At 43.0% G+C, this 10,452-nt stretch overlaps 1 protein-coding gene across 8 annotated transcripts in view; it reads right to left on the reverse strand.

The window, feature by feature from the left end:
- Window positions 1-10,452, reverse strand: part of STKLD1 (serine/threonine kinase like domain containing 1) — a 38,148-nt gene that overhangs the window by 22,343 nt on the left and 5,353 nt on the right. The window contains exons 2-5 of one of the 8 annotated variants that reach the window (XM_080990618.1): window positions 9,922-10,056; window positions 5,447-5,551; window positions 3,688-3,732; window positions 340-414 (exon numbers count right to left, since the gene is read on the reverse strand). In XM_080990618.1, the coding sequence (XP_080846744.1) occupies window positions 340-414; window positions 3,688-3,732; window positions 5,447-5,542 (216 nt within the window). In that variant the 5' untranslated portion in view covers window positions 5,543-5,551; window positions 9,922-10,056. Of the gene's footprint in view, window positions 1-263; window positions 415-3,687; window positions 3,733-5,446; window positions 5,552-6,433; window positions 6,790-6,830; window positions 6,928-7,142; window positions 7,172-9,921; window positions 10,057-10,452 lie in introns of those variants that run through there. The other 7 variants (XM_080990619.1, XM_080990615.1, XM_080990612.1 and 4 more) reach the window with 7 other exon arrangements.

Consider the following 10,452-nt stretch of genomic DNA (forward strand, 5'->3'; position numbering starts at 1 on the left):
TTTTTGTAAGTTCAAGTAATTTGACAAAATAAATAAATGGGGATGCATTCAAATATTTTTCTCCCCCCCATCCTCCCCTCCCCAACCTAAGGTGGTACAATCCAGTAACAGGGAAATCACAGATCTACCCACTATGGGGAATATGAACCTGGGTCTCTATGGTATGGATCATTGTTATTTAAAGTCATCCACTGGACTACACTGATAAGAGATTCAGAAGCAACACATCCCTGGATCACCAGTTTAGAGCTGCTGCAATTTACCTGGGAGCAAGTCTCATTGAATTCAGGAAACTTTCCAGTAAACTTATATACCATAGTAGCCTTAGGAAATTGTCACCTGGTTGTCCCAGATGATGAAAAATTCTTTGTAGCTGCAGATGTTCTGATGATTCAGCTTCAGCAGTTCCATGGCCTTCCAGAAAAATGATGAGAAAGGTTCTATAGTAAACTATTACAATTTAAGATAAACTGGTGCGGTCCCTAGTTTGCCAAATTTCTCCTCTTGATTCAGTCATTCTGCTGGATGCTATACAACTGATTTCAGCAGACCATGCTCCCATGAAACTGTGCTTAGTATCACACCTTAACTTCTTTTTTAGGGGAGGAAGGGATTAGGAGTCCAACCACCTTCCAAGCTAAGATAGATCTAAGGTTTGTAACAATCCTCACCTAGATTTAGAGAGGGATCCTAGCTCTGCAACAGATTTCCAGTTACTTTGCCATGGGATTCCACCCTTTCCACATCTGGAAAATGCAATTCTAAAATTACAGGGGAGTAACTAATCATATAGGCAGCACCGGGCGGGGAGGAAAGCACTTGCTCCTCAACTTCCCCCCCAATTTCTAAACTATTGTTAACATATGCTGCAATTTTTCTTTCTTGCCAGCCTGGAAATATCCTTAGTCTATTCTGTGCCATCCCCAGAATTTTGTGTGTGTGTGTCGCCACTGACTAATCAGGGATGTAATTATAAGTTTAAGCCTGCAGATGGGGCTGGTGCAGGGGCTTGGTGTTTCTAATTTTTGTCAAGTGGCTAGATGCTTTAGGCACTTAATAATAAAAACTAATAATATCAGAAGCAGCTTTGAGAAGGCCATGAGTGTTAAAAAAGCCAGTTCCATAGCTCTATGGTCTGAAGTTGGCTTGTTTTGAAATCAACCCCTGTTCCTGATTCACAGGTAATAGCCCAGCTTCTTTGAAAGTAGAGGTGTAAGAAGAAAAGCTGTTTCCATTCCAACCTATATTTCTCACAATCAGCACTGCTTCCATTTCGCTTCCACCAAATATGACATTATTCATCACACTGTCCCCTACTTAATGCAACTTGCATAACTTACATTCATTTCAATGTAAAGGACATATCAGAAGAATGGTAAGACAACCTTTATTAATTGTATATTGTTAGTAAACTTTAAAAAAACCCAACCACTATGATGTGTACAAGTACCAGTCATTAATTTGCATAACTGGTTTCCATTCTTGACCACAGACAACACACAAACTGCAGCAATTTAGTCATGTCTATCAATTTCGGGGGGGCCACTAGGGGCGCATCGGAAGATGGCTGACAATAACATCTCTCCGACCCACACGAGGTAATTAAGAGGCTGTGATGGGAGTAAACAGCCTCCTGGCCCCCCCAAGCGTGTGGGGGGGACTGCCCTTGCCTGCTGTGCCCTACACCACCCCTGAATTTGAGGGGGTGGGGGCCCTAGGCAGAAAGCCCTTGTGTGGATTTCGGCGCTCCTGGACGCTGTCTCTGGTTCGCGCCCCTAGCTGCAGCAACTTCAAAAGAAACAATTAGGAGGAAGCTAATGCACATATTTCAATGATGAATGGGGAGTAAAGACTGCTAACCGAAGAGATCTCTGAGAAACAAGACGGGTCGGAGGAACAGGAATAAATCATGAGAAGACACACCAAGGCTTGGTATGTTCGGCAACGGGACTGGATGGGGGAGGGAAAAAAACTTTCCTTTCTTTTCTCTATGTGATTAACCAAGAATCCCCCCCCCCACAAGTTACAAGTCAGAAATGCCGTTTAAACGACTTACCCTGAGGATTTAAGACTGTGTGGAGATAATTTTCTAACCAAAGCATGTTTTAAGGAGACTGTGGAATGTATAAGAGCTTTGGAATGACGCAGTAAAAAATACCGTCGCCATTTTGGCAAGCTTTGTCGAAAGACTTATTTCTGAGAGGAGGAGTAGATTTGTTTTCATATTGTGAGTGGCCTCCTCAGAGGGACTAAAGAAGGCGACAGTTTTACGAGACTGATGATGGAAAGAGAGCTTTTATTTACGAAAGTGATGATATATGGAAACCATCTCGACATGATGATTGGAAGAATGGAAAATTCACACAGGATTACAACTGGTGTTTACCTGCTTAAGGAGATTATCAGAAGAGATCATAAAGAAAAAAAGAAAAATATATGAACAAGATGAGATGTGAGAACAGCAAGAGAGGACTGGTTAGAATTATGAACATTATTTGGACAGATTTGTGGATATTAATGCAGCAGCAAGAAGATGATTGGAATCCCCTTCGGAAATTGAAATATGGGTCCCCCCAACAAAAAATTTAAAATTCGGCTTTGTAATTCAGAATTTATGTGATGTGATTGGATTTGATTGGTCGGTTAATAAAAATTATTTTTTAAAAAAAGTCATGTCTATCAATTTCAATGGGTCTACTCTGAGTAGGACTAACCATTGATAAATCCCTTGTGGTTTCCTACATGAAGTCCAGAAGGGTAGCTTAGTGTGTTGTTGTGGAACCAATAGTAATATGCTGTTCTAAAGACAAATAAATGTATTGTGCCATATGCTTTCATAGTTTAGGAATGGGCCATAGATCAGTGGTAGAGCATCAGTTTTGCATGCAGAAGATTCCCAGGTTCAATCCCCAGGTCAAGCTGGCAACGTACCCTGCCTGAAACCCTGGAGAATCACTGCCATTCAGCATAGACAATGTTGAGCTAGATGGTTGGTTGGTCTGACACTATACCACAGATAGGCAAGATCCTACTTCCAGTAGCGTAGGAATGGGGGTGCGGTGGGTGCAGGTCACCCTGGGTGTCATCATTGAGGGGGGTGACAAAATGGCAAAAATATACGTTTTTGAAAAAACAACTCCCACACCCACCGCATGCCCCTTCCTACGCCACTGCAGAAACACTCTCCCCTTGAGTGATTTCCAGAAACCAGAAGCATTGCTGCCTCCAACTTTGCAGGCAGAGCACAGCATTTATGGCTAGTAGCCTTCAACAGCCCTCTCCTCCATGAATCTGTCTAATCTGGAGGAGTAGCTAGGTAATGAGGGGGGCACTGGGCATCACACTGTGGGCCTGCAGTGTGCCTGAGCCAAGCGTCTCTCCTGAGGGGGAGGTGGTGGGTGAACTGCCTGCAAGCTCTGCGCTTTTTCGAGCAGCGCGGGGCTTGCGTCTGCCCACCACCTCAGCCGCCCTACGGCTGAGGAGGAGGCTGCGGAGAGGCTTCATGCAGTGCACCCTGTCTTGGCTCACCCCGCCCCCCATGGGCAGCTTGCCCTGTCCCCACGGGCAGCTCACTCCACCCCCGGTTGCAGGGCACGCGTGCCACCCGGAGCACCCGAGCGGCTAGCTACTCTGCTGTCTACTTCACCCCATGTGTGAAATAAAAAAGGATGATTAAGAGAAAGCTACCTCTTGGAGAGCATCATTTGCTTGCTTTTCATCAATGCATTCAACCTGCACAAAACACCAAACAACAAAGAAGTTGTTAAAAGTAGAACAACTTATTATCCACTCCAAACACTTAAGACACATTCAATACACTTTTAACACACATTTAAAGCACATGGTTTCCCCTAAGGAATCCTGTGGAATGTAGTTTCACTCTCACAGAGCCGTAATACCCAGCAGTCCTAACAAACTACAATATAAAGCAGTTTTCTATCTTGCATTCCTGTCTTCGGACGTGGGTGGTGCTAGGGTCCAAACCACTGAGAAGTAAACAGGTCATACATTTCTGAATAAATATAAAAAATAAATATTATACAGTACACACCCACATATAAGCAGGTTCCCAGGCTAAACCCTGCTGAATGCTTGTTTGTATTAAGTCCTGGCGATTGCACAACAGATAAAATGGGCTGGTGAGAATATGTAAGTCCTTTTACTCTACTAATGTTCTGATTGTTAATAAAATAATACATTTTGTAACAGAAGCCAAGTGGCTCTTGATGAATATGCGGCCAATATGGTGTAATGGTTAGAGTGTCAGACTCGGACTTAGGAAACCAGAATTCCCCTACTTGACCATGAAGCTCACTGGGTATGACTTTGAGCCAGCCCTGCCTCTCAGCCTAACCTACCTCACAGGGTTGTTGTGTTAAATAAAGAGGGGGATAGAACCATATATGCCACCATGAAGTCCTGGGAGAAATAGGTGGGATATAAATACAGTGGTACCTCGGGTTACATACGCTTCAGGTTACAGACTCCGCTAACCCAGAAATAGGGCTTCAGGTTAAGAACTTTGCTTCAGGATGAGAACAGAAATCATGTTCCGGCGGCATGGGGGCAGCAGAAGGTCCCATTAGCTAAAGTGGTGCTTCAGGTTAAGAACAGTTTCAGGTTAAGAACGGACCTCCGGAACGAATTAAGTACTTAACCTGAGGTACCACTGTAATAGAATCATAGAGTTGGAAGAGACCCCTCTAGTCTCATCTAGTCCAACTCTCTGCAATGTAGGATTCACAGCTAAAGAATCCCTGACAGATGACCATCTCTTTAAAAACCTTCAATGAAGGACAGCCCACCACCTTCCAAGGTAGTCCATTCCACTGTCAAACAGCTCTTACTGTCAGAAAATTCTTCCTAATATTTAGTTGCAATCTCCTTTCTTGTCTGTGAAGACACTGACATGGGTTCTATCCTCCAGAGCAGCAGAAAACAAGTTTGGTCCATCCTCCATGTGACAGCCCCTTAGATATTTGATGATGGCTATCCTTCCCACTTCCAGTCTTCTTTTATCCAGGCTAAACATGCCCAACTCCCTTCACTTTTCCTCCCAAAGCCTGGTTTCCAGACACTCAATCATCTTGGTGACCCTTCTCTCCACACCTTCCAAGTTGTCAATATCCTCCTTAAACTGTGTTGCCCAGAACTGGACACTGTACTCCAGGTGGGGGCTGACCAAAGCAAAATAGAGTGATGCTATAACTTCCCTTGATCTGGACACTCTACTGTACTTCAGTTGATGCAACCTAGGATTGCATTAGCGGTTTTTGCTGCTGCGTCACACAATTGACTCGTGTTAAGCTTGTGGTCAACTAAGACCTTTAGATCCACGTGTACTCCTATCAAGCCACGTGTCCCCCATCCTTGCAATCAATCAAATCAGATAAAATCAAATCACTGGAGACACATCTTGTCATAAAGACCCTTGCTCCCCCCTTACCTTTTTCATAATATACTTCTTTCTGCTGCCATCTTTTTCTTTCTCCACTTTTGATTCCACTATCAGCATTGTCCCAAGGGCCCCATGAGGTAGCATATTCAGAATCTGTAAGGAATAGTAGATGTATGTAAGGCAAGTGGTTGAAGGACAGTGGGACCACCTTAAAGGGACCATACTTCCTCAAGACAAGACAGATTCATTTCAGTTATGCACAGAATGCTTGTTACTCAGATCACAATATACTGTAAAGAAATAAATTGATCATTTTAATCAGATCCACAGTGTACACACAAAATGTTTTTAGCAGTTCTCACAAAGGGGACAGTAAAAGTGCCTGTCTGATGTCAATAGGCACTGGCAGGGAGTTCCAAATTGATCCATCACAATATAGTGGGAACAAAGAGAAGGAATTTTCAAGCAGATCCACACTGTACATCTAGAGCCCATTCAACACACATTTAAAGCTGACAGTCTCCTTTAAAAAATACATGGGAACTTAGTTAAAGAACTTCTAGCTCTATGAGCTCCTGGGATTCTTTGGGGGAAGTTATGAACTTCAGATGTGCATTAAATGTGCTTTAAATATATGCAGTTTACTCCTTCACAGAACTACAATTCCCAGCACCTTTAACAAACTACAGTTCCAATTATTCTTTGGAGAACATTTAAAATTCAGAATCAAAAACAGTTGAAACATTCCCTGTTTGCATCTCTCACTGATTCTCTTTCCTCCGGGACTCAAGACCCACATGGAGGCAACACTCCCCCACACCTTTACAACCATTCTAGTGGGAATAGTAAAATAAAAAGTCTACAAATGACAATGATAATAGCAGCATTGTTCCATCCATCCCTTCCTTGACAACCTAGCTTGCCCCCAGACACCCCTCCCTAGGTCTGAGATGCCTTCTCACACAAATTGCCCATATGTTAACCCCCACCCCTACCCCCAATTCCTACCACTCCCCTGCAATGAAATAAATATACATAGAGGATGGGCAGTCATTTTGGTCTTCCAGATGTGATTGTACTACAACTCCCAGATGTCAGCGTGGTCCAGTAGTCAGGGGATAAAGAGAATTGTAGCCTTAACAGCATGTGGAGAGGCTATAGAAATGCTCCTTTTACCCTCCAGATGTTGTTGAACCACAACTCCCAGCAGCCTCGTGAGCCAGAATGGACAAGCCATCAGGGGATGACGGGAATTGTAGTCTGGGGGGAGATACAGTATAGATTTTTTTTCCAATCCTGCCCCCTCCGTCACTTCAAATGCATGTGTGGGGAGGGGGAGGAGTCAAACTTCCGTTGCTTTCCCTCCTCCTCGCCTCAAATCGTCGTCGTCCCCGCCTCTCCTCAGGCCAACCCTCTGCCCCCCCCGCCCCACCTTGTAGTTCTCCATGGCTGGCCGGGGAAGTGGGAGGGGCAACAGACACAAACGGCTCCCGCCTTCCACCTCCTCTCCCCTCCCCCCACTCGTTCTTCACCTGCCAATTCTGTGGCGGGAAAAAAGTCTGCCTGGTCCTCAGATCTGTTTTACCTTTCCCCGCCCATTTTCAACTTTCTTCAGCATATATATATATATATATATATATATATATATATATGCATATATATATATGCTCCTCTTATGATATCCAAATGTATTTCGCAGTTCCGCCCCCCCGCCAACTTTTTAGAATTTAGCTTATAACCTTACCCAAAAACGGAACCTATTTCTTCCCACTGTCTTTCTCTCTCTCACACACACAAAAATCCCAATGTGATATTTTATTAGGGTTGCTGCACACCAATTCCTCTAGAGGGCGAGACGTGTTTTAGAGAAAAAGGCTCCAAAGCATGTGCAAAGTGGGTTTTTTTGCCCCACAATGAAGTTTTTTTAAAAGGGTCAAAGTGATTTGAGAACAGTGAAGGGTGTCTTTCCTTTGCGAATACAGCTGGTTTTAAAAATAAACCCAACAACCAAAAGTCTGCAAAGTTACTTTTAGGCTTTAGCAAATATTTGCTAATCATATGTCTAAGTGGAAGTTGCTGGGTAGCACTTTTGTGCTAACTGAAAATCAGTGAATGTCTATTATTATTATTAAACAATTATTATGACCTTATTTACAGGTGAAAGGACAGGTGGCCGCATTTCATTGTTATGAAAACTAGATGACAACGACAATAATTATGGTGATGTTCTTATTATTATGGATCATTGTTGATTTTAAGTATCAAGGCAATTCACAATCATATAAGGAACTAAAGCAGATTTTAAAATAATACCAAAAACAACAAATGAAGCTAGATTTAAAAGCAATACAGTGGTACCTCGGGTTACATACGCTTCAGGTTACAGACTCTGCTAACCCAGAAATAGGGCTTCAGGTTAAGAACTTTGCTTCAGGGTAAGAACAGAAATCGTACAGTGGCGGCACAGCAGCAGCAGGAGGCCCCATTAGCTAAAGTGGTACTTCAGGTTAAGAACAGTTTCAGGTTAAGAACAGACCTCCAGAACGAATTAAGTTCTTAACCCGAGGTACCACTGTACAGATAAATAGTCAAGGCAGGGATCTTTTAAAAAAGGTGCTTTTCAACTAAGTTTACTCAGAGTAAATACAATGAAAGTTATGGACCTTAGTCATATTCATTAAGATCATAACTGAAAAGCATGTTTAAAAAGCAACATAAACCTAGCAGCTGAATGAAGCATCCTAAAAATCCAATGTGAATAAAGTCTTAAGCTGGGTCAAATTTCTAGATACACTAAGATCACATGCACACCATACATTTAAAGTACATGGCTTTGCCCAAAGAATCATAGGAAGTTTAATTTACTCATTCACAGAGCTACAATTCTCAGCACCCTTTAAAAAAAACTATAATTCCCATTATCCTTTGGAGGAAGTCATGCTTTAATTATGCTTTAAATGTATAGTATGGATGTGATATAAGATTGTGTCCTAGAACAGTTGATTGTGATGCTGACGATATGGGAAAAACCTGGGATGCTATTATGTATTTTTCCATTTAATATCCCACCTTTCCTTCCCAGGAGCTCAAAGTGGCTTATTCAGCAGTGACACTGAGGACCTGATGGCAGCATTGCTGAATCTTTTGGAAGCAGTGCCATATTGCTGTCAGATTCAGTGTTGTATGCAAAGGGAACTGGTGTGAAGGAAAGTACAGCACAATCACTTCAAAAGAGGAAACCACAAAAAAAAGAGTATTGGTTAAAAGGAAATTGGAATTGAAAGCTAAGAGAGTCAAATCTCTTTGAAGAACTTGTGTAACCAGGTAAAGTACCATCAAGTCCAAGAGGATGCCTGCATGACTGACATATGCTATGTTCCCTACAGCAGCCCTGTAATGTAGAGACTGTTGTTTGCCATTCTCACATTGCAAATGGGAGGCAGGGAGGTTAAGTAAGAATGGCTTTGTTTAATGCCACCAGGTGAGTTCATCACAGGAGAGGTGAGATTCAAACCAGAGATTTCGTGACTTTTAGTCTCTGAGATGCACTGGACTTCAACAGATAGGCTGGGAGTCCCACTACCTGGCTGCAGCACCTGACCTCAGGTGGGATACAATAGCAGTACTGCTACCATACAAATATGTATATACTGTTATGGGTTTTCCTGTAAGATTTCTATGTGTATAGGCTGCCTTGGGGCAATACCTGGGTCAGCTTTGACAAAAAAGTTGGGAAGTGATCTAGTGTTAGGCATAATTGATATAGGAGGCACCTCTTGTAGTTATTTGGGTCTCTACATAAGTGCTTTGAATTTGGCCCAGTGGCAAATTGGCAATCAGCATAGTCAATACTGCCATTGTTGCTTTTAGTTTTACATTTATATCCCATATTTCCTCCAAGGAACTCAAAGTGGTGTACACAGTTTTGCTTCTTCCCATTTTATCCTCACAACAACCCTGTGAAGAATGTTAGGCTAAGAGTGACTGACCCTTCTCCAGGTTCCCTGCAAGGGAGGCTCAAAAGATGGTGACAAGGGAAAGGGCCTTTTCAGTGGTGGCTCCTCACCTGTGGATTGCTCTCCCAGGTGAAGTTCACCTTCTGCCTTCACTGCTATCTTTTTTGGTGCTGGACTGATCTTTCCCTTCAGGCTTTTGGTGGACCAAACTGATTTTATTCTGCTGTTAGCATTCTGCCAGTGCTTCCTGTTACTGTTATAGTGTGTATATATGTCCATGAATTGTGTTTGTATGATGTTAAATGTTTCATTTGAATTTGTAATAGTATAATGTTATATACTGTATTGGGGAAGGGCCATAGTTCAATGGTAGATCATCTGTCTTGCATGCAGAAGGTCCACAGTTCAATCCTGAGTATCTCCAGATAGGTCTGGGAAAGATTCCCTGTACCAAACCCCAAGAAGCTGCTGCTAGTCAGTGTAGGCAATACTGAACAAGACTCAGCAGACGACAGCTTTTTATTTAATTCAGCCTTTAATTCAGAACTGTAAGGACTAGAATCTTACTTTATCTTTAGAGGAAGGGGTGTAGTTCAGTGGTACAGCATCTGCTTTGCATGCAGGAGGTCCCAGGTTCAGCCCCCAGTGGCATCTACAGGTATGGCTGGGAAGGAATTCTTGCCTGGAAACCCCGATTTGGTGCTGCAAGATAATGAAGACAAATACTGAGCTAGTTAGACTCAGTATAAATTAGCTTCTTATGTTTATGTTTTTAAATGGAGGGTGCTTAGAGACCTTGGCAATAACAAGTGAACAAACAAATAAATAAGTAAGTAAGTAAGTAAGTAAGTTGCAGAACACATTGGTCTGGAGATCCCCCTACTTGCGAGATGCCTTAGAAACGGACTGCAAAACTGCAACCCTAATACTCCAAATGCAGGTTTTGCTCAGAGGCTAAGGGTTCACTGGGGTTTTATTTCCAGTCCTCTGCATTGCGCACGGGATTGCGCCCTTGGCCTCGGGAAGGGTGGCGGGGCCTTCTGTGGGGCGACTCCACGTGCACCGGCTCCACTTCCACGAGCGAAGCCTCCCGGGTCA

This window comes from Podarcis pityusensis (genome assembly GCF_964106645.2).
Source record: "Podarcis pityusensis genome assembly, chromosome: Z".
Taxonomy (NCBI): Eukaryota; Metazoa; Chordata; class Lepidosauria; order Squamata; family Lacertidae; genus Podarcis; species Podarcis pityusensis.